The 24813-nt window shown below is 41.7% G+C and overlaps 1 protein-coding gene across 1 annotated transcript; it reads right to left on the bottom strand.

Annotated features, from left to right (window-relative positions):
- Nucleotides 1–1303: 1303 nt before the first annotated feature.
- On the bottom strand, nucleotides 1304–24439 carry LOC117346307 (vomeronasal type-2 receptor 26-like). Its single transcript, XM_033915707.1, has 5 exons — nucleotides 24083–24439; nucleotides 19633–20415; nucleotides 16218–16445; nucleotides 7790–7916; nucleotides 1304–2199 (listed from the first exon to the last, which is right to left on the bottom strand). Exons 1-5 carry the CDS (start codon nucleotides 24437–24439, stop codon nucleotides 1304–1306), a joined length of 2391 nt encoding a protein of 796 aa, XP_033771598.1.
- Nucleotides 24440–24813: the final 374 nt, after the last annotated feature.

Genomic DNA, 24813 nt, shown 5'->3' with positions numbered 1-24813 from the left:
GAAGATTCACCAGGAGTAGAATCAAATAAGAAACACAGCCAGAGGTGATTGCATAAAGAATATATTATAGAAATAGGCTTACAGGAAAGCAATATTTATAAGCATTACAATTAATGAGAGAGCAAAGCAGTTTCCCTGCCTTACAGAGTTCAGAGGAAAAGAGAGACAAAGAGTCTGAAATTCCTGGGAGATCAAGAGAGAGAGAGAAAGGGGGATGGGGTGATGGTCTAAGTTTCGAGTTCCATAGATAAAGAGAAGGATAGACAAAGAGATAGACAGAGAAAGAGATCCATGTGTCTTGCATAGAGGAAGCTTTTATAGCTTGGAATCTTATTCTGAATATAGAAACTATTGAGCTTCAATAGAAGTTAAATCTCCTCCTCCTTAGTAAACTTGTGCTAGACAGACGAATAATAGGCTGAAGTCATATGTATTTCCAGTATGTCTCTGACAATAGTTTCTGATTAACTTTAGTTATCTGTGCACCTGGACCCATTGTCCTAAGCAACCTCTTAATCAGACATTAACACATTAACACCTTTTAGCCAATCATGATTTAATCAGGGATACTTGAAACCATCTCCCTGCCCTCAGGGTCTATCTGCATTCACATGCCAGAGTCAGATTGATATATTTTCCCATAGGCCTTTGCTGACATTAGTTATGCCAACTGAAAATGCTGATTGCTAGCAATAGCTATGCTGACAGTACCCACAAAAATATGAACCATATTGCACTTCCTACTAACTTTAAAGTTAAAATTAAAAGAATAAATATCAGATCTTCAGAGGAAGGGAGATATTCAGCCCAAATGCTGGTGACAGTATTTAATTTATTCTCTATACTCCACATGTTTCATATTCTGCAGTCACAGTAGTGGCACTATACATTTAAACTAAAAGGAATAATCTATTAAGATTGCGACTGAATATTGCAAAAATCAACTTAATTTTTCATCCTACTCTTCTTCAGCCCTTGAGAATGATAAACATACAGCTGGCTTTGAATATTGGATGGACTGTGTACAAGTTGGAATGAAACTTTAGAACTTAAAAATTTCTGACATAATGCAAGAATTTATTTTTGGGCTCCTTTAACTAAGGTGCGCTAGTGTTTTTAGCACGCGCTACATTCACGCTAACGCCACGCTACGCGCCAAAAACTAACACCAGCTCAATGGAGGCATTAGCATCCAGCGCTCGTGGCATTTAAGCGTGCGCTAAGCGTGTGCTAAAACCGTTAGTGCAGCTTAGTAAAAGGAGCCCTTAGATTTCCTTTAACATTTAGGGAAGTTTAAGTCAATTCATTTTTTTGTGATATATTTCCTATTGTTTCTTTCAGGCCTCAATAGAATAATGTAGCACTTGGGAATAAAGATACACCCCAGTATCCCAGAACCAGAGGTCAGGATAGCAAATATCTCCACTGCTACCATATACTTGCCCCTGGTGCTCAGGTATGTAGGGATGAAAGACACCCAGACACTGCAGAATACCAGCATGCTGAAGGTGATGTGTTTGGCCTCATTGAAACTGCCAGGCAGATTTCTTGCTAGAAAAGCCACAATCAAGCTGATACCAGCCAGAAATCCCAGGTAACCCAAAACACAGTAAAATGCAATTGCTGACCCTTCATTACATTCAATTTGAATTGTTCCATCTTCTCCTTCCATGTTAAGATGTGGGAATGGAGGAGCAGCTCCCAACCAGATGAGGCAAAGGAAAACTTGAAGAAGGGAACAGGAAAGGACTATAGAGTATGAGACCCTGGAACCCATCCATTTCTGGAGCTTGCTTCCAGGCTTGGTGCTCTGGAAAGCCATGACCACAGTGATTGTTTTTGCAAGGACAGAGGAGAGAGAGATGGAGAAAGTTATTCCAAAGGCAGCCTGTCGGAGAACACAAGTCACTTTATCAGGACGGCCTATGAATATCAATGAGCAGAGGAAGCAGAGCATGAGGGAGACTAGAAGAATGTAACTTAGGTTCTTGTTGTTGGATTTCACAATAGGAGTAGCCTGATAATAAATGAAGATTCCCAGAATGACAGCAGTGATGAAGAAAAAGAAAATGCTGATAAGTGTCAAAATGATTCCCCAAGGTTCTTCATGTGAAAGGAAGCTTATTATTTTTGGGACACAGGCATCTCTGTTTTCATTGGGCCACTGGTCCTCTGGGCATCTTATACAGTCATCCATATCTGAGAAGAAATAGAATTTCCTTAGTATCTGAAAAATGACCTCAGTTTTCAAGAATGGCTAAATATTGCTCTAAATTTTAAAGATGTGAAGGTTGATATTCAGCTGGTGGTGCTTAGCATTTTCCTCAACACGGATGACTTTATGTCCATAAATTCAATGTTGGGCCATGTCACTAGCCAAAGTAAGTCAGAGAATTGCTTAATAGTGCGCATAGGGTTCATGAACCATGTACTTTTAGGAGTGTTTTTGGGGACATCTTTGCACTGGGGAAGTAAAATACTTGCAAAAAATGGAATGTCCAAATTTGTACCTAATTTCCCTCCCTCTTTTAAATCATAAATAATGTGCAAAGTTTGCAAGAATTTTATTGATTATAAGCCCATTAAATTATATTTAGAAAAAAAAACCCTCACAAATAGCTTAAGAAATGTCAGAGGGCTTTTCACAGAGATGGAACATAGATGGGCCATAGACGGGGATTACATTTAAGCTCACGGGTTTCAGAATATTGTATGTTTGATGCATAAATATCACATGTACATACTAACATTTATGTGGTCCATAGACTAGAGTTACCCAATGGCTTCAGTGAAAATGGATGGAATGAGACATCTAGGTTTTACTTTTATTGAAAGCAATGGAAGTAAAACCTGGATGTCTTAATCCATCCTCTTTTTCCTGGTGCCATATGGTAATGATGCAATAGACCTGCTTAATTTTGGTTTCTAAACGGTGGTACACTGTTATTGAATTGCCTGCTATGTGTTTTTGCAGATTAATTGCTGATATTTGTTACTTTAAAAGAATAGCATTACCGTTTCACTAAGGTGTCCTTTTATCAAGCTGCGGTAGGGGTTTAAAGCATTGAGCAGGCGTTAGTTTTTTAGTCAGCTGCGGGGGTTAGCACATGATAAAAGGACCCCTAAATTGTGCATGTTCTTTGTGCTAAAAAGTGTAGGAGGCTTAGTGTGTTATACTATACTATGCTTTGGTCTTATATCTCACCAAATCCTCCTAAAATAGATTTCTAAAGATGCAGAATTTTATTTTTCAGCCTGAGAACACTGTAGAAAGAGACAGACCAGCAGTTTGGAGTAGGGAGAAGCAGCTTGTTTTTATGGTTAATAGTTTGCTGGAATCTGGCAGAGAATTGCTCTAAGTTGCTGGCTACCTTTATACATTGTCGCACACCCGGTACAAGCTGGTCAGAATGGCTACCAGGTGCTGCGCACAAACATAGTCCTGGACGTGCCTTCACGAATTGAAAGGTCCTGCTGGTAGTCACAAAGTCAGTAAACACAAAAATCAGGATACATAAGTTCTTCAAAAATAACAGTGCTTTATTTAACCACAGCGTTGTAGTCAACCATATAGTCACTGTGATAAAGTCCAAATCAAGAAGGTAAAATAAACAAAACACGGCTCAGAAGGTTCAGCTAGTAAATTAGCTTAAATCTGAGCAGCCCTTTCTTCAGGGTAAGTCTTTATCAAGTATACCAAGTTTTCAACACTCAGAGCAGAGCAATAATTGGTAGTCCTTGTTACTGGTAATAAAAGTCAATTTGTTTTAGTAAGCACACTGTGTTAGCCTGAGTTCACAACCGGCTTCCCCTTTTAAACCAGGCAAGCTGGCGGGGGGTGGGGAGTTGTTGAATCCACTTAAGCAAACTTGCCAGAAAATGGCCCCTCAATCCCAACCCAGGATCTTTGTGGATTCAGACCCCACAACTCCCACTAAGAACACACTTTAGGAAACTTCTCCTTATCATAAAAGGAAAAAACAAAGTCCCCAAAACATAGTCCACAATCTTTCAGCATACAGGAAGATTCCTTTGCGGTGAGCCTTACAAAATGCTCACACATACAGTCACAGCTAGCACAAGTCCCAGGTGCCTCAAAACACTATGCAGTTTTGAAAGAAAGAAAAAACAACAAGGAAAAACTTTACTTTCCTCCATGCAGATGTCCTCAGGCTCCCAGGTAACATCCATAGCTTCTTCAGGTTGTGGACAATCAGGCAGGTTTGGCTGAGGGAAATCATCCAGGTCCTTCATTTCTATTTCATTCCCTTGTTGAGCCACAGGAACAGCACCTGGCCACGAGTCTCCTTCCAAGGTTGGATCCAGACTGAATCTTCCCAGCCTGGTCTGCTGCTTTTGACCTGACCTGAGAAAGCCACGCACTAACCTGAATGGGGAATGGGCTGGCTTTTGCTGAGACTTCTGTTGCTGCTCAATTAGCTTCAGCAGCTGAGGGCTAGCCTGATTAAGAGCCTGACCATTAGAGTGCTTTTTACTAAGAGCTGCTTTAGGCATAGGGAAGTTATGAAACTCATCCTGCTTCCCCTCCCCCCCAGGGCTCCTGCTCTTCGGCATTCTCATAATGGCTAGAGCCTGGCTCTCTGCTGCTGGGATTACTGCCACATTGATCAGCCCTCTTACAGTTTAGGGGTTTTTGTATTTTACCAGGCACAAACCTCCCTTCAGTGCCGGGTTTGTGACAACATATAGCTCTGGGGATCAGTGTCCCAGTCCCTGAATATACTGGTAAAGGGGGGATTTCTATTTGTTCTTTTTCCCCTCTTTTTCCCTGATAGTGTCCTTCTGGTCTCCCTCCTGTACACATAACCATCTATAGGGTACCATAGGAGGTCAGGGGTTACATTTAAAAATAATTAGAGCCCCCAATCCCCTCCTACCCTCCCAATGACATCTTCTTTCTCTCCAGTCTCTTTAAGAAGCTTATCATCTTGATGCTTCTGATCACTATGAATAGGACAGCGTATGAGATTGATCACAGTTTTTTTTTAATTCAAATATCACATAAATAAGATTCTATAGATTAGTGACTCTCATGGTAAACTAAGCTACAATAAAAGGCCAGTTTCTTACGGGTCCCATGGCAACAAGAGGGCATCCGCTGAAACTCAAGGGTGGAAGATTTCAAGGTAACATCAGGAAGTACTTCTACACTGAAAGGGTGGTTGATCATTGGAATGGCCTTCCACGTCAGGTAGTTGAAGCCAGCAACGTGCTCGACTTCAAAAAACAATGGGATAAACATGTGGGTTCACTTCGGGGTGTTGCTTAGGGGGAGTGTTCTTTTAAGGGGAGGGTTCTTTTGAGTGGGCAGACGTGTTGGGGCGACGGCCCTTTTCTGCCGTCATACTTTATGGGGCTCATAATCAAAAGAAAAAAACATCTAAAAATGGCCTAAATGGCCCAAAAAGCCTGATTGTCCAAGTACCCATTATCAAAGCTGGTTTTAGACGTATCTAAAACCAGCTTATGCCTTTCCCCTGCCTCTAAACGCACAGAGAGAAAAAAGGTGTTTTTAGAGGAGCGGAAAGTGCGGACGGTGGGCGGGAGGTGGGCCGACCTAGACCTAGGCGTGCAGCAGATATAACCAAAACTTTAGGCAGGTTGCCCAGTCGGCACTTATACGTTTTGACTTAGACCAAGTCAAAACAGGTATATGTGCCGAAAAGGGGCCGCTGAGCTGATCGTGGCTGGCGTGATCAATTCAGCTGCCCGGCAACCTACCCCCCCCCCTCACTGCAACCATCGTGGCAGGAGAGATGCCTCATCTCCCATACTGCGATGCGATCACCCCTCTACCTGAATTGCCACGACCCGTGGCAGGAGAGATGCCCAATCTCTCCTGCCGCGGGTTGTGGCAGTTTGGGTAGAGGAGTGATCGCATCGCGGCAGAGGAGATGGCCAATCTCTCCTGCCATGATATAACACCGCCCACATACACACACTATCGGGGCAGGGAGCCCAAGCCCTACTGCCCTGTGGCCCCCTGATTATGTTCATGGCAGGAGGGAAGCCAAGCCTTCCTGCCCCGTGATCTCTAATCTCCCCGAGTCCGATGGGGCCAGGAGAGAGCCCCAGCCTTCCTGGCCACACAACCCCCATCCCCTACAAGATCGGGCAGGAGGGAGCCCAACCTCTCCTGCCCAGGTGGATCCCCTACCTCCCACCCCCACTAAAATATGGGCAGGAGGGATCCCAGACCCTCCTGACCTCGAATCGTCCTCCCAAGACAGCACTGCCCGAACCCCCGATCAGCCCCCCGCCAACCCCACGACCCCCCTACCCCCAATCCCACCCTCCATACCTTGTCAACGTTGGCCGGACAGACGGGTGCCAAGCTCACCTGTCCTGTAGGCCAGCCAGCTCTGGAATGGGGAAGGATTGGCCCAGGCAGCTTAAACTCCGCCCACAGGTGGGGCCTGAAGCACCTGGGCCAACCAGAATAGGCCCGGGAGCATTAGGCTCCTCCTGTGGGCGGGGCCTTAGGCACATTGGCCCAATCCACCTGCCCAAATAGTGTATGTCTGTGGGCAGGGTTTAAGCTGCCTGGGCCAATCCGGCACCATTCCGGAGCCGGCTGGTCTGCCAGACGGGCGGGCTTGGCACCCGTCCATCCGGCCAACGTTGACAAGGTATGGAGGGTGGGATTGGGGATAGGGGGGATGTGAGGTCAGCGGGGGTCACGGGTTGGCAAAGGGTACCGATTGGGGGTTCGGAGGGGGTGCGGTCGTGGGGGGGCCATTCGAGGGCAGGAGGGCCTGGGATCCCTCCTGCCTGTATTTTAGTGGGGGTGGGGGTCCACCTGGGCAGGAGGGGTTGGGCTCCCTCCTGCCTGATTTTGTAGAGGCTGGGGGTCGCTTGGCCAGGAGGGCTTGGGCTCCCTCTTGGCCCCATCGGACTCGGGGGAGATTGGAGATCGCGGGGCAGGAGGTCTTGGGCTCCCTCCTGCCCCGAATATAATCGGGGGTTCGGGGATAGGCCGCGGGGCAAGAGGGCTTGGGCTCCCTCCTGGTGCCATCGGACTCAGTGGGGGGTTGGGGATCGCGGAGCAAGAGGGCTTGGGCTCCCTCTTGCCCCGATGTCATCGGTGAGGTCAGGGGTGCCGTGGGGCAAGAGGGCTTGGACTCCCTCTTGCCCCGATATCATGGGGGGGTGGATTCTGTAACCGGTGTTGTTTTTGACAGACACCGGTTACAGAATCCAGCTTTTAGGCGAAGGACTGGCTCTTCCTTTGCCTAAAAGCTCTTGTTTTGAACGTTTGGGGCTTAGGCTTTTTTTGGGTTGATTATAGGGTATAAGTTTAGACATAATGGTGGTCTGGGCGTTTAAACAGCTGAACGTAGAGGCAGGCCATTATTTTAAAAAAAACCTCCTTTTGGACGTTTTTTTTTTATAATGGACATTTTCCCTGCTTCTACTTTCAACGTTTAAAGCCTTAGGCCAAAAGGGGATTTAGACTTTTTTTTTTAATTATGCCCCTCAAAGTTTCTATGTTTCTATATACCATACCTTTAAAATTATTCTCCCAAAAATCCATTAGCTGTCGGGCCCTTAGTGTACACTTAAGCTTGGGTACCTCCACTATATACTTCTAGATCTGAATAATCTACTGGGTTCTTCTAAGTAACTGTTGGAGACAGAATTCTGGGATGGATGGTCTGTTGGTCTTATTTCAATACGGCTTTTATTATGTTCTTATGAATTTCACAGAACAGACATCGTACTGAATAACCTGCCACCATGAGCATCTCAAGTGTTACACATCACTCACCAGTTTGATTGGAGATCTCTCTACCTGTACAGGGAGTACAGTCATAGCAGCAGACTGGTTTTCCTTCTGTGGGTAATTTCCTATAGCCAAGAGAACAGCTCTGACTGCATCTGGATTGTGGAGATGACTGAAGATTGAGGAAAAAAAAACTGTCTTCAACTGACAGTGGACTGTAGTGTATAAAATGCACATTATTTTTCTACTACTACTAATTATTTCTATAGCACTATCAGATGCACACAGCACTGCACAGAGTCACAAATAATAATAAGAAAACAGATCCTGCTCAAAAAGAGCTTACAATCTAAACAGCCAAAACAGACAAACAGGATATCATGGATACAGTTAAGTGGAACGATAAATCAGCAGGCTGGGTTGGAGGGCAGAGGAGTAAGGTTAAGGATTGAAAGCTATATCAAAAAGGTGGGTTTTCAGTCTGCTTTTAAACAAGGGAAGGGAAGGCATGACGGACAAACTCAGGTAATTTATTCCAGGCATAGGGGGCAGCTAGATGAAAGGAATGAAGTCTAGAATTGGCAGTGGAACAGAAGGGTAAAGCTAAGAGTGACTTATATGAGGAATGGAGTTCTCTTGGAGGTGTATAAGGCAAGAGAAGTGAGGACAGATATTGCAGGGCAGCAGAATGAACATACTTGTAGGTCAGCAATAAGATCTTGAACTGTATGTGATGGCAGATAGGGAGCCCTCATCCATCCCAGACCTAGACCCTAATTTCATCTCAGGTTGGAACACCTTCAGTAATCAGATCTTAAACGACATTGCTCCTCTGAAACTATGCAAGAAAAAATTCCACACATCTGCCAACTGGCTCAATGCCGACCTACTCACCCTGAAATGAGAAGTACGCAAGCTGGAAAGGACCTGGTGCAAATCAGGACAAACACTGATAGATACTCCTGGCGAATAAAAGTTTCAGCATACAAAAGAATAATCAAAGAAAAGCGCCACAAATACTACTCCCAAACTATCAACTGCCCATCCCTGAACTGCAATAAACTCTTCAAACTAGTTAATTCCTTATTTGACATTGACCTTCATAAAAGCTCCTCCACAGATTTACCACCCTCCCCAACTAATCTAGCCGACTACTTCGCAAGCAAAATTCTTAACTTGAAAGCATCCCTTGCAACATCCAACACTTACCCATCTATCCAGCTATCCACCCCAGAAAATAATAGTTCAATGGCCGACATGACCTGGTCTCGCTTCAATAACCCTGATTAGAACCTATTCCTTAAGTTATACTCTAAATATTCTAAATCCAACTGCCTATTAGATAACTGCCCTCCACCCATCATGAAAACTGCCCCCTCTCCTTCAAAGCCAAACTTTTCAACTGGATCACTCTCTGCTTGTCTACTGGTTTCTTCCCGCTGGAACTCGGCCACATTCTCATGTTTCCGTTAATCAAAAATCCCAAGGAACCATCCTCTGCATTCGCCAATTACAGACCTATTGCCAATATTCCTCTCTTCCTCAAAATCATGGAAGGTCTTGTCAATTACAACCTCATGGATTACCTAGAAAAATTTAATATCCTTCACGATTCCCAGTCAGGATTCCGAACCAACTATAGCACGGAAGCTGTTCTAGCCTCATTAACCGATCACCTCTTCCAACTATTCTCATTGGGTAACAGCGCACTGCTACTCCAGTTTGACCTCAGCAGTGCATTCGACCTAGTAGACCATGATATACTGCTTAGCTGCCTCGATTCCATTGGCATTTCCAGGCAAGTAATATCTTGGCTTATAGGCTTCCTAAAAAACCGCACCTATGAAGTTCATAACGATGGAACCTTCTCCCATACATGGTGCAACCCCTGTGGCGTTCCCCAAGGCTCCCCTCTATCACCTTCTCTGTTCAATATCTATATGGCATCACTGGGACACATGCTATCAAACCAAAACCTGAAATCCTACATTTATGCAGATGACATCACAATTATCATCCCTATTACCTCACTGCCACAAGAGACAGTACAACACATCTCAACTATCCTCACCATGGTTGAAAATTGGACCACTCGCTTCAAATTGAAACTAAACCCAGATAAAACCAAATTTTTCCTTGCAAGTCCCAACCACAAACTTACGACTACCACCCTGCAACTCAACGGTCTAACATATCCAATCAATCCCACCATTAAAATTATCGGAGTCATCTTGGACCATTGCCTCACCTTTGAAGATCATACCAATGTTCAGGTCAAAAAATGTTTTTCCACCCTTTGGAAACTCGTTCTATCAAACACTACTTTGATTTCTCCACCTTCAGTTTTGCTGGTCCAATCCCTAATCTTAAGCACCTTGGATTATTGCAACATCATATATTTGGGTTCCTACAAGAAAACCATTAAACGTCTTAGACTTATTCAGAACACCACCGTCCGCTTCATCTATGGCCTCAAAAAGTCTGACGATGTTAGCCCCTTCTACAGAAAACTTCATTGGCTTCCAATTGAAGCAAGGGTAATCTTCAAATTCGCCTGCCTCTGTTTTAAAACCTTGACTGGATCATCCCCGATATCCTGTCACGTCACTTTGTGTTCCCAGGCTCTAACCGAACACGCAATGCCCACCTGTTTGCCTTCCCCTCGCCAAAGGGATGTATTTACAAAAGATTCCTGGACAAAACCCTCTCTTTTCAAGCTGGCAAATGGAATGATTGCCTTACCACCCTCATCTCTCTTGCCCCATCCTACCTATCCTAAAGAAAATCTCTCAAAGCTTACCTCTTTGATAAATTTATCTAACCCCATCCTTCCTTCCTTTCCTCTTCTTCCTCACCTATATACCTCTTCTTCCCTGGATCTTACTATCCTCATCCTGCACTCCCTTGTAACTGTATATATTCCTTTCTCTCCTCTCTTCATCCTTCTAAAGTATTTTAGATCAATGTAGTCTTGTTAGAATGTTTATTTCTTATTTTTCCTCTATCTCTATTTTTCACTTCTTTGTTATTCTCCAGGTACTTTGGTTAGATTGTGAGCCTTCGGGACAGTAAGGGAATTTCTAAGTACCTATCTTATTTTTTAATTTTAATTGTTACTGTTACTGGTTACTTTATCCTGGTTAATCTGACTCTGCATCTTTGCTGTAAATGTACAGTCTTTTCTCCTGTAAACCGCTCTGAACTGTTTTATGGTATTGCGGTATACAAAAATAAAATTATTATTATTATTATTAAATTAAGGAGAGGGACAACATGAGCATAGCAAGGTTAGTAGAAGATGAGTTGTGCAACAGAGTTTTGCATAGATTGCAAGGGGGAGAGATGACACTGTGGGATACCAGTTAGGAGTAGATTGCAGTAAACTAAGCATGAGGTTACAACTCATGGAGAAGGGTCCGGGTAGTGTGCTCAGAGAGAAAGGGGTGAATTTTGATGAAATTGAAGAGATAGAAGCGACAGGTCTTAGCAGCTTGTTGGATATGTGTAGAAAATGAAAGGTCGGAATCGAAGATAACTCCAAAGTTGTGAGCAGAGAAGACTGGAACAATGTCAGTATTATTTACTGAGATGGAGAAAGGAGGAGGAGGAGAAGAGGGTTTAGGAGGAAAGAGGAGCAGCTCAGTCTTGGACATATTTAGTTTCAGATGATGGCAGGACAACCAGGCAGCAATGTCAGCCAAACAAGCAGAGACTTTTTCTTGGATGTTAGGTGAAATTTAAGGTGTAGAGAGGTAGATCTGGGAGTCATCAGCATTTAGGTGACACTGGAAGCTATGGGAGGAGATCAGGGCACCATGGCAAGAGGTGTAGAGAGAGAAGAGAAGAGGTCCTGAGACAGAACCCTGGGGTACACCAACCGCTAATGGGGTAGAATAGAGAATGACACGGGGAAAAAATCTGTCCCCGTCACCGCCCCGTCCCCGGCCCACCATCCTCTGCACCGCCCCGTCACCACCGTTCCCTTCACCGCCCCGTCACCGTCACCGCCATCACTTTCACCGCCCTGTCACCATCCCCGCTGCATCCATATAAGCCTTAGTACTGTAATATTTAGCTTATTCCTTTCTTATAAATCAAAGTTCCTGCTGCTGAACTAGAGAAAGAGATGTTCAGCTGGCAGGGCTTTGTTTATATATTTTTATCAATACAACTAATATACTACTTTATCCTAAAGCAAAAAATAAATAAATAGAATTTTTTTTTCTACCTTTGTTGTCTGGTTTCTGCTTTCCACATCTTATTCAATTCCTTCCATCCACTGTGTGTCTTCTCTCTGCGTCTTCCATTTGCTGTTACTGTGCCTCTCCCTTCACCCCCCCCCCCCCCCCAATTGGTCTAGCACCCATCTTCTTCCCTCCGTTCCCCCATAATCTGGCATCTATCTTCTTCCCACTCTGTCTTCCACATTTCCCTTCAGGGTCTGTTCCTCTCCACCCTCCTTCAATGTTTGTCCTATTCCTTTCCACCACCACCCTTCCCTCCCTCCTTTACCATCTGTTCTTTCTACCACCCTTCAGCTCCTCTCGCATGGCCTATCTATCTACCTTACTCCCTTATTTTCATGGCACGTTACAATGTAATTTGTGCAATCCACAGGAGCCTGCGAGCTCAGTCCCTGTCCCATCCCCACAATCCATCTAGCTTCTGTGCTCCTATTTTCCCCATTTCTAATATCTCCCCTATGTATCTGCCATTGCCCCCCCCCTCTGTGTCCATAAACCATCCCCATGGCATGTCCCCTTTATGTCTCTGTCCCTATGCCCCATGCACATAATTTCCCCTCTTTCTGTTACCTTCCTGTGTCCAGATTTGCCCTATCTTCTTCTTCCATATCAGTGTGTCTCTTCTTTTCAACCCCAACTAGCTTTTTTCCCTCTTTCTTCCCCCCCCCCCTGCTTCTAGCATCTGGCTCACCTGCCTGTCCTTCCCTTTCTTTCCTGCTGTGGGTTTTTCTTTCCATCTTCATGCCCTTGGCCCAGAATCCTTTTCCCTTTCACTCCCTCCTTCCAGTTTGAGCCGGGAACACGGGCGATCGCACGGTCCCCGCAGCCCCCACCCACCTGCCCAATCGATCCTAGTGTTTAGCCAGCTCTCTCCCTTCTCCTCACCTTAGTTTGCAGGCTTTCTTTTTCAGTGGCCTGCACACTTTCCCAAAGAGCCGCGCACGCGCGGCTGCTCAGTGTTCAATCTTCTGCTCTGCTGCAACTTCCTGTTTCCGGTTGCGTCAGAGCAGAAGATCAAAACTGAGCAGCAGCGGGTGCACGGCTCTTTGATAGTGTGCGGGTCGCCGAAAAAGAAAACCTACAAACTAAGGTGAGGAGAAGGGAGAGAGCTGGCTAATCACTAGGATCGATTGGGCAGGCGGGTGTGGGCTGCGGGGACCGCGCTATCCTTCATGCCTCACTGCGGAGACAAGACCATTCACCGCTCCACGGGGCAGTGAATGGCCTTGTCCCCGTCCCTGCAGCGACTGCTAGTTTTCATTCCCCGTTTCGGTGGGTTACCCGCGGCTAAACGCGGTGGCCATGGGTAAACCGCCAAGTGTCATTCTCTAGGGTAGAATTAAAAGAGGACCCACCAACACATACACTAAAGGTGTATTGGGAAAGGCAAATAAGGAGAGGACAGGAGAACAGAATCACAGAATCCAAATGAGGACAGCGTATCAAGGAGTAAGCTCTGATTTATAGTATCAAAGGCAGCAAACAGGTCAAGAAGGATAAGGATAGAGTAAATTCTCTTAAATCTGGCTATGAACAAGTCACTGCAGACCTTAGTGAGGGCAGTCTCTATGGAGTGTTGGAGGTGAAAACCAGATTTTAGAAGATTGAGAATTGACGAGTTGAAAGAAAGTCCAGGCAGTGTCGGAGAATAGCACACTCGAGTATCTCGATTAGGAACAGAAGGGAGACAGGGTGATAGTTGGATGGGCAGGAGGCACATCCTGTAGGCAGTCAGCCAGTGACAGTGACTGTCCTCCTCCCCAGTGTGCTACAGCACTCCTGAAATCTCAGGAGGTGCCATGGCACACAGTTTGCAATACACTACTCTACAGATAATTTACTCCTAGTACAGCTAATTATAGCCAACTATTTTTCATAGGAAGAAATATTAATGAATTCATAAGTACACATTACTGTAGGGGTGTTTAGGGTTACTACCATTATTAATAATAATAACTTTATTTTTTCTATACTGCCATAATCTTGCGACATCTAGGCAGTTCACAGTGAAGAGAGCTGTACAATCAGCGAAGTACAGTACAAATAGGGAAAGATGTCACTGAGCAGTCAGTGATTATAGAGAACAGAATAGAAGAATTATAATATTTGTATGTTACGATATAATATTAGCATGTTAAAGTGAAGGGAGCTGGATAGCCAGCGAATTTCAGAATACAGTTGGTGAGGAAGTCACTGAACGTTCAGTGAATACAGGTACAATTAGAGAGAATACGCAGTATCAACATGATGAGTATTAGTTTTAAACAAGGAGGGAGTTGTCTAACTAGGTAATAAATCTATTGAACAGAGCGGTCTTAATTTCTTTCCGGAAAGCGCCATAGGTCGATCTGGCTTTAGCAATGAAGTTGCCTAGCCAGGATTGCTGTCTACCAGCTTGAAACTTAAAAGACATGTTTTACTGTTAACCCCCAATTATTAGTAACTATCCCCCTCCTTTATTAACACGTAGTGCAGGTTATAGCACTGGCAGTGTTGGTAACTGCTTTGATGCTCATAGGAATATGACCATCAGAGCTATTACTGACAATCCACGCTATGCGTTATTAAAACAGGGGTTAAGTCTCATTGGTAATATTGAGGAGAAAATTGTATTGAACAGAATGGACATGGAGGTATACCAGTGGCATAGAAGGTCAGTTGAAGATTTGCAAAGATTTACTGTTTGGCACAATTCTATAGATTGCCATTTGCAGTTTAGCATAACTTGGGACGCCCAAAAAGTCACTTTTCTGGACACGGTAGTAGTTAACCAGGATGAAGTTTTAGGTTGTGTGCCTGAGTTTGCCCCTATTGCTTGGCTGTATGAAGAGTTTTGGTTTGTGCTGTATTCTAACTGGAGATTTTTGCATTGTTGGGTTTTGGCAAACTTGTATGATATGAGCAAGCATTCTGTATAAAAGTTCCTGCCTACTGTTTACTTCAGATTTTTGTGCTCCATTCAGCAGTGATTACTGCTGATTGCTGCCATGGAGACAACAGAGAGTGAGCTGTGGGTCTGTCAAGTGTTGTCCCCTCTAATCAATATAGCTTAGATCGATTCGGTAGAAAACAAAGACGGCCAAATAAAATCATAAAATATTAAGCAAAAAGATGTGAAAAAAATAGAGATAGGATGCGAAATAAAACATAGGAAGGAAAGAGGCACCACCACCTACAACCTAACCTGACGCCATCTTGAAAAAAAAAAAGACATGGCCGAAGCTGTAATATTCAATGGGAGAAGGTGCATAATTGGATATAATATACTATTTATCTGGTTAGGCATCAATATTCAACATAGGTTAATGGTCTAAAAGGATCACATAAATAGCTGTCCTATCTTTGACTGCTAGTATAACCGGTTAACATTTTAGTGGTTGGCTGCCCCACATATTCAATATTGGTTGCTGAAAATGGCCCAGCATTGAATATTTGGGTTTAATTCTGGCACCACATGGAATTCTGTGCCTAACTTTTCTAATTAATTATACAATTAACTTCAATTACCACACCATTCAATCTAATTGAAATAATTTAGGTTAGATTGGATTTCAGTTTGGCATCACTAGGCCACCGTTTATAGAATCTGGCCCTTATAGTGCAAGCTTACTTTATGGTGTTGGGTGTTGCCTGTCTAGTTTGTGTTAGGGATGTGATACTGAATTTCTGGGCAGATCATAATCCAAATTGAGTTTGGTTTTTGTAATTATGAGCATCTAAATAGAAATTATGTTCATATGTTTTTTCTATACTGGCTGGCTTATGCACTTTTTTATATGAGTCTAGTTTTTATTAATTTTCACATATTCTAGAATGTTGTACATGTTATAGAGTGTTTAATATTTTTATAAATGTCTTTTTATGTGTCTTAATTTATATACTACTTCTTCTAACAAATTGTTTTATTTTATTATCAGTTGTGGTTATAGCCCCTGACACAGCACTTGTGTGGACATGCTTTATGTTATTTTAGATACCCTTTTACAAATCCGCAGAGCTGAGTGCCATGCGGCAAATGCCCCGATGCCCATTCAATTCCTATGGGTATCAGAGAATTTACTGTGCCGCACTGTCAGCTTTTGAAAAAAAGGGGGATAATGAATTAAAAGTTGGCAATAGAAATTGTGTGATCTGCTGTCATTCCTGCTGTATTGGATCTTGTGAATCTTCTGCTGTGGTGTTGTTTTATGTTTGTTTTTTTATATTACAAAATGTTACATTTCTCTCACCTGGGTAAAAGCAGCTTCCCACTCTATCTCTTTTTCATTGATTGTGAAATCCTCCCCAAGGGGAGCAGAAGGTTTGTAACTTCCAACAATTTTATATTTCACTTTCTTCTCGGGCAGGAAGATCAGATTAATAATGGTGTAGTCCAAGGGAAAGTCTCCATTGTCATCAAAAAAGATCTCTTCACCCATCACGTTCTTAAAGTGCACATTCCTCAGATAACTATGAAGCTAAAAAATAAAGCACATATTTTCAAAATGTCCTGAATAGCCAGTTTTCCTTTTATTTGTATATTTAAGAACATTTATAATCTGCAAGTCTAATGTTCAATCAAATGGCACAATTAAAAATACAATGATACTTAGGATCTGAAATCCAAAATTATTTAACTGGTTAGCAATGGCTGCTATCCCCAAATATTCAGTGGAATTAACCTAAAGCCTAAGCTTGGGGGTTTTTTTCAGTTAATTAAATAGCTACCTAATGGATAACTCAAATTCTTAAAACCAGCTATTAAATATTTAATACAAACAAGTATTATCTGAGTCAATTCAATTTTAATCTTATCTCCCACAGTTCATTTCATTACAGTACTTTTAAAACTTACCTTTTACTAAGGTGCACTAGTGTTTTTAGCACATGCTAAAGATTAGTGTGTGGAGACTATGCGCTAAACAAAAAATACTAACGCAATCTCTAAAATTGGATCTTTCTAGTTCATGAGTTCATTAGTCCATGATCATCTAGTCAGAGAGGCTTCAAACTGATATTTACACCAAAGTCTAGCTCATGAAAATCACAGTTTCTTAAACACAATCGGCAGGCCTCTCTGTCCTCTGTTGTGCAACTCTCAGTTTGAAGCCTCTCTGACTAAATGGTCATGGACTAATGAACTCATGAACTAACCAAGATCCAGTTTTGGATAAAATAATAATAATAATAACAGTTTATATACCGCAGGACCGTGAAGTTCTATGCGGTTTACAATGGTTAAAAGATGTTACAAATTAATTAGAATTAACAAGGTTAGAAGCTAGTTATTAACAGCGCTAGAAATCAGTTATTGTGGAGTAGGATTGTACAGGTTAGTAGCCTAAATACTTCAGGAACGGGTATGTTTTTAGGTGTTTCCTAAATTCCCCATAAGTAGTATGTGTGAGCAATTGTTCCAGATCTTTGCCCCATAATGCCGCTTGATGTGATAGAAGATGTTGATGGTGTTTTTTAAATTTACATCCTTTAAACGGTGGGGAAACAAAATTTGATTGTGAACTTCTCTTATGTCTGTTGTTTGAGAAAGAGAAGAGATCAGTTATATATTTAGGGGCTAAACCGAATAGTGCCATAAAGCAAAAGCATCCAAACATAAACTTCACGTGTGCCTCCATCAGTAGCCAATGTAGAAGTTGGTAGGAAGGTGTTATCTGATCGAACTTCTTCAACCCAAAAATTAGCCTGACTGCCACATTTTGCACCAATTGTAATCGCCGCATATTCTTCTGGGAAATTGCCAGGTAGGCGATATTGCAATAATCTAGTTGACTCAGTATAAGGGATTGTACTAGGATTCTAAATAATGAGACATCGAAATATGCTTTAATGGACCGAAGCTTCCAGAAAGTAACTTTCATGGTTAGACTCTGGTCCAGTGTTACACCCAATATCTTCATAGTGGGTTGGATGGGATAACTATGTTTATTGATGCACAGTGATGTTTTAGTGTCAAGTGGGTGTGGTGAAGCAACAAAAAATTTTGTTTTTTCTGAATTAAGCTTCAGTTTGAATTCAGTCATCCATTGCTCCATCGAGTTTAGTACTTCTGTTGCCTTTGGAGTGACTTCTGAGAGAGAGGTAACGAATGGGATAATGATTGTAAAGTCGTCTGCATAACTAAATAATTTTATTCCCAGCTGGGTTAGTTGTGCACCTAATGACGACATGTAAACATTGAAAAGCAGTGGGGACAATGGTGGTGACCCTTGCGGCACACCAGATGGATTTCTCCAGGTATCAGAGAGATCGTAATTAAAATGTACTTGATATGAGCGGGACATAAGGAAGCCTTGCAACCAGTCTAACACTTCTCTGATACCAATTGCATCTAAGTATTGTAACAGTTTCCCATGGTTTACTAAGTCAAAGGCAGAGCTCATATTGAATTGCATGACCAGGGCATTAAAGCCCTTACTAAACAAGAACCATAAAAGTAATCACAATGACTGTAGTATGTGTGTGAAAGTTGGGAAGTGAGTATGAATGTGAGTGATGGGGATTAGGTTCACTGACTAAATTATTCTGATATTTATTAATAAATTAAATATTGGTAAGTTATAAAAGTACTGTAATGAAATGAACTGTGGGAGATAAGATTAAAATTGAATTTATTCAGATAATACTTGTTTGTATTAAACTTTTAATAGCTAGTTATCAAATATTCAGTTGGAGATAACTGCTGTAACTGTGACCTGGTTTCAAAAGGTTACAAGAAACATCTACAAAGGCTAAGGAATACATGTCATGTCAGAACACCCTCTCAGAAATTCAGGCCAGATGCATCTCTTATATTGAAGAAGGCAGAGGGAAGATCAAATGATGACAGAACTATGGTTAAAAAATGAGGTAAATAAAGAATGTAAATGAAGGAAACAAAAAACAGTATATTAGAGTTACAGCCTCCACACTCTGAGACTGTGGGTTCAAGCCCAGCACTGATCCTTGTGACCCTATACAAATCACTTAACCATCTCTTACCCCAGTTATGTTAGGTAGATCTTAAGTCCTCTGGGACAGAAAAGGAAAGACACATGAGTACCTGAATGTAGATAACTGATAACCTCCATTGATAGGCAGTATATAAATAACTAATGAACCTGATGTGGTGCATAATTGCATCCAGTGGGGTTTGGAGGGACAACCATACACTTAAGGGAGTTATGGTAAGGTGTATTCCTGGGCCTTTTTGTGGACTTTTTTATGGTTCAGAAACATACAGTAAATGCACTGAGAACAAGCACATCTGAGAAATGGCCATTTTTGAAACAAATAGATATTTTGTTGTTTTGAAAATGGTCATATTCTACAAAATGTCTAATCTCAGATTTGGAAGTTATATTGAAAATGCCCCTCCACATATTTTTTGAGATATGAAGACCATGGGAATTCCATAGAGATTTTACCCACAATTTACGGCCCATATACCCAAATTTATGTGAAGATACAAATATTTCATTTTGACCAAAATCTGAAGAATTGTTTTAAGATGAGTGCAAAAGTCTAGATATCACATGTGGTAATAACAAATCTTTTAAATAAGATGGATCATACATAAAATTTTAAATTTCTCCCTCCACTCTGCCAGTAGCCAATTTCCACCAATTCTATTTCTGAATATAGCATTCCTTTTTGAAATGATGTTACCTTCCATGGCAAATAATCTGACAATATCTGTCGGTCTCCATTCCACATGGTGGTATTTCCAGAGCCAGATAAAAGCATGTCGTTCAGTGCATGTGCCAGGGCATACACAGCATTGTAAATGGCATAACTGCTGGCAAAGTGGGTATTGGTACAGTGGTTTAAGTAATAATACTCTTTTGTATGTTTACATGATTTTCTGATGTTTTTGGAGCAGAAATTTTGACATAGTCCATTCCACCACTCATTAATAAGTGAACTATTAGGAAACAAAATAGGATTTACCTCTCGTACAAATTTTAAAAAGCTTGGAATATTTTTCTTCATTACTGTGAATAGTAAGGTGTTATTCTGGAAACTAGGTTTTGATGGTGTGTGGGTTGTGAAGTCAAAGTCAGTTATGGTAATACAGACCTTTCCAGGTATCACTAGCATACCTGTCTTAAGGAAATTCCATGAAAGATGCATTTCAAAATAGCTAATGATTATTTTAGTTGATGATTTATGAATAGTCTGAAGCATTTTGTCAACTCTTAGATCTGGCAACTTTCTGAGTATTTCTATGAATTCAATACAGGCTCCGTTCTGCTCAATCCTTTCTTTCAGGAGATGGACAAACTTCAGGCTGTTGTCATCTTCATATATAATGATTCCAACCCAAGTCCAGTTGAAATGTTTCAGTAATTTCATGATCCCAGCAATGATATGAAGAATGTTGGGCATAGTCTGATATAGATAAGGAAACTTAATATATCTGTTAAAAGGATTCTGAGAAGCATAGCTGATCTGTCAAGAAATATATTTAATTCAGAATTATCTTTATCTTCCAGAGATTGTGGGAATTAGCTACTAAGCTACAGTAAAATATTGCATGTTAACACAGTTTAGTTATCTGTAGAGTCAATAATACAACTTGTAATTATGATCAACCCCACAAACGGTATTATTCTTATACCCTGAAGCATTGGGCCAGTAATGTGCAGTTCTGTTCTTCTGGGCACCATCTTAAATAAAGACTTCCTTAAAAAGGTTGTTCCCAAATAACGACTTCCTATCCTTCTGAAGTCACTCCCACTTCCTAAGGCCAACCTCTCCTTCAAACATATTATCAGCCCCTTGAGGTCAACCCGATTTCCCAGAAACAACTGCCTCCAAAGTCACCTTACCAGATCCCTCACCCACCTCAAGTCACCCCAGCCCCTTAACTCCCCAGAAATCCACTGGACCTACCAAGGGATTCCTTGCTGTCTAGCAGATGGGGAAGGAGTTATCCCATTTTATTTTGCTCCATCAGGCTCTGGATTCAAAATAGATTACTTCTAGGGTTTGTATTACCAGTTAAAAATGCAATATGAAAATTCCTTATTTCACAATTTCACCTCAGCAGTAGACGTATAAAACTACTTAAGGATTTAATAGGTTCCATTTTAAACTTGGAGATTAAAATGTCAGAATAACTTCTACCTCAGATGCTAGACCCCAGGGAATGCTTTGGTAGGTCCTGAGGGTTTGGGGAGAAATGAGTTTGAGGGTGGGGATTCTGTGAAGGATCTTCAGGAGGATAATAGTTTATTCTGTGGAGGGAAGGTTGGCTTTGGGTGATAAGGGTCTATTCTGGGGATTAGGATGATTCTGAGTGATGAGATTGGAGGAAGATTATAAAGGGAGACACATACCTCTTTGTATGCATTAGTCCTTTTAAAATAGAAACATGATGGCAGATGAAGGCTAATTGACACATCTAGTATGCCCATCTGCAGCATCCACTATCTCCTTCTCTCCCTCCCTAAGGGATCCTATGTGCCCGCCTCAAGCTTTCTTGAATTCAAATACAGTCTTTGTCTCAACAACATCTATCGAGAGACTATTCCATGCTTCTACAACTCTTTCTATTAATAAAAAAAAAATTTCCTAGATTACTCCTGAGCCTATCACCTCTTAACCTCATTCTATTCCCCCTCACTCTGGAGTTTCCTTTCAGTTGAAAGAGACTCACCTTGCGTGTATTTATGCCACACAGGTATTTAAATGTCTCTATAATATCTCCCCTCTCCTGCCTTTCCTCAAAAGTATACATATTGTGATCTTTAAGTCTTTACCCGTGGAGGGGCATAATAAAAAAAAACATCTAAGTCCCCTTTTGGCCTAATGCCTTAAACATTGAAAGTAGAAGCAGGGAAAATGTCCATAATCATAAAAAATGTCCAAATGGAGGTTTTTTTTAAAATAATGGCCTGCCTCTACATTCAGCTGTTTAAACACCAAGACCACCACGAAGTCTACACTTATACCCCATAATGAACCAAAAAAAGCCTAAACCCCAAACGTCCAACACAAGGGCTTTTAGGCGAAGGAGGAGCCAGTCCTTCACCTAAAAGCTGGTTTCTGTAACAGGTGTCTGTCAAAAACAGCACCGGTTACAGAATCCACACCTACCCCCCCATGACATCGGGGCAGGAGGGAACCCAAGCCCTCCTGGCCTCTCGCCCCCCACCCCCTATATGATCGGGCATGAGGGAGCCCAACCCCTCCTGCCTAGGCAGACCCCCTACCCCCCACCCTCACTACAATACGGGCAGGAGAGATTTCAGGCCCTCCTGCCCTCGATATAACCCCCCATCGAATGCCCCCCGAGCCCCAGATCGCCACCCCCGCTAACCTGCGATCCACCGCCGACCCCATGACCCACCCCCCATACCTGTAAAATGTTGGACGGACGGAGAGGTGCCAAACCCGCCCGTCTACAGGCTGCAGAATGGGGCCGGATTGGCCCAGGCATATGAAACCCCGCCCACAGGTGTGGCCTAAGGTGCCTGGGCAAACCAGAATAGGCAGTAGAGGGAAATTTCCTGGGATTGAGATAGCTTTCATAAAAGGTCAAAAGAGAAAGATGGGAGTGCTGAATCTCATCAGATTGGACAAGTCAACCTCTCTGAGACTAGAAGACAAGAACCAAAGAAGAAAAGTCAGGCAAAAAACAAAGCAAGGCGAAGAAAAGAAGAATGAAAAAAGAATTTTATCAGGCAAAGAGTTACCCTATGGCTCCGGAAAAAAAGACGTATATAAGGAAAAAGTAGAAATCACTCTCAATCTATTTATCTAAAATCAAGTTTCAAGTTTGAAGTTTATTTAAAATTTCTTAAACTTCCTAATCAGACTTCTAGGTGATTTACAATTATAGTAAAAACAGATATTGACTATACTACAAATTTAAAATAATAAACATCTTTACTGGTAGTTAATACATCCTAGGACGCTTTAACCAGAGACAAACAGAAAGAAAAGGAAAAAAAAGGTTGGAACTACAATATTATAGAGAACGAGAGAACAAATTAAAGAAAGTACAGTGGGAAGGGTTGCTGTGGAGGCTGAGAGATAACGGAAAACCACAGCAAGAAAACAACAGGTAGTGAAAAAGACCTCAGCTAAAGCCCCAAAGGACTAGGAAATGCTAAGACTCAAATGGCCTTTTTGCCATATTGAACATGGAGTTACTATTATTCCCTTGAAGATGTGCCTTGTGAAAGGGGATCTGCCATAGGGATTTGAAGCTTGGTTGGTGTTACTTAAAACAGCATTTAAAACATGAAAACAAGCCAAATAAAAAGATATAACCATGCAAACTATCTTAGAATGAAATATATGTCATAAGGCAAAAACTACTTAATTGAAGCATGAATAAAACCCCAAAATCAGAATCATATCTGAGGGATACATGCTAAAACCATAAATAAAAAGTGTGCATGAAGCATTAAGATAACTTACCTAAAAGCAAATGTCATAAGGGAGGAAAAGATAAGACCCAAATGAAGCAAAAAAAAGATAAGAACTAAAGAGAGCCGTATGTAATAAAATGAGAATACTGTGCTTAAAATATGAATGGACAAGAATGGTAAGACTGAAGGTGGAGATAGCACCAAGTCTGAAAGTATGTGAAAGCCAGATGGAGAGTGACTGTGGTAGACTCAACGGACCAGGCTGTGATTGTTAACGATGTGGGGGGGATGTGTTTTCTGGGCTGCTGAGATGATTGCGGCAGCCACGATTAGCTTAGCGGCCCGATTCTAAGTCAAAACATATAAGTTCCATCTGGCAACCCATCAAACCTATTTTGTTATGGCTGCTAGATGACTAAGTCTAGGTCGGCCCACCTCCCTCCTTATCCACTCCTACAAAAATGCCCCTTTTCACTCTGGGCATACAGACCTAAGCTGGTTTAGATACGTCTAAATCCAGTTTTAATTATTGGTACTTGAATAATCTGTCTTGTTAATCGTCCAAATACTGACTTAGCTCACTAAAAATGTAACTTTAATTGCCATCCTTTAGTTTTGGAAGCTTATAACATTTATATGTTTGTAATAGCAATTTGGATTCACTTTTATTAAAGATGATGGTCTGTAGAAATGGATTATAGAACAGGAAATAAAGTAAAACGTAGCTGTCACCTTACTTGTGGGTAGTGGTATATTGAGATCAAATTTGATATTTGACTTGATCCCTCAGATGAGAGACCTTCAATGATAGCAGCAAGTGTTCCAGATGTTTTGCAGTTATAATTAATGTTTGGCACGTCCTTTCGTGAAAATATATTCATGGCAACCCTAAGTTGTGTGAGCTGATTATTGTAAGAGTCATAAAGGTGATACCCCAATGTGATGTTGGGTAAGAGCTCTGAGCTGTTGTTAATCTCCTCCATTGCAAAGACGAAGGCCAGGAAGTTGTAGTAGCTGTTGAAGTTAGGTCTGTAATGAGAATCAGTTTCAGAAAATGTAAAATAAACATGCAATTTGCTGCTAAGCTTATCCATGGTAAAAGTAAATTTGACTATGTAACTCCTTTGCTTAAAGTATTACATTTGCTTCCTATGCATTCCAGAATTCTTTTTTTTTTTTAATCTTGATTGATTTTATAAGCATACAAAAAGTGCAAACATTATACATTCAAAGAATTCAATAAACAGCACTTGCAAATTACTGAAACAAATTACCCATCCCTTCCCCCTTTCCCACCCTCCCTTCTTAGATGTGTGTGCAAACAAGACTTAATCTAGTGAATTATGAATCATTAATTTGTTTAACAAAAGAGTCCAAGGGACTCCAAATTTCTTTAAAATTTTTACTTTTCCCAAATTGTTCCACCAACATTCCGGATGTGGAAAAAGGACAAAACTGAGGAAAACTG

This window comes from Geotrypetes seraphini, chromosome 12 (assembly GCF_902459505.1).
Source record: "Geotrypetes seraphini chromosome 12, aGeoSer1.1, whole genome shotgun sequence".
NCBI classification, from domain to species: Eukaryota; Metazoa; Chordata; class Amphibia; order Gymnophiona; family Dermophiidae; genus Geotrypetes; species Geotrypetes seraphini.
This window is presented reverse-complemented; position numbering and strand designations above follow the sequence as displayed.

Excerpts from the sequence above, each read along its gene's own strand:
- LOC117346307 (XM_033915707.1), bottom strand. The coding sequence starts at position 24,439 with ATGGATAAGCTTAGCAGCAAATTGCATGTTTATTTTACATTTTCTGAA. Across the intron at positions 20,416-24,082 it reads CAATATACCACTACCCACAA|ATCAGCTATGCTTCTCAGAA; the intron begins GTAAGGTGACAG and ends ATTTCTTGACAG. Across the intron at positions 16,446-19,632 it reads CAGATTATTTGCCATGGAAG|CTTCATAGTTATCTGAGGAA; the intron begins GTAACATCATTT and ends TTTATTTTTTAG.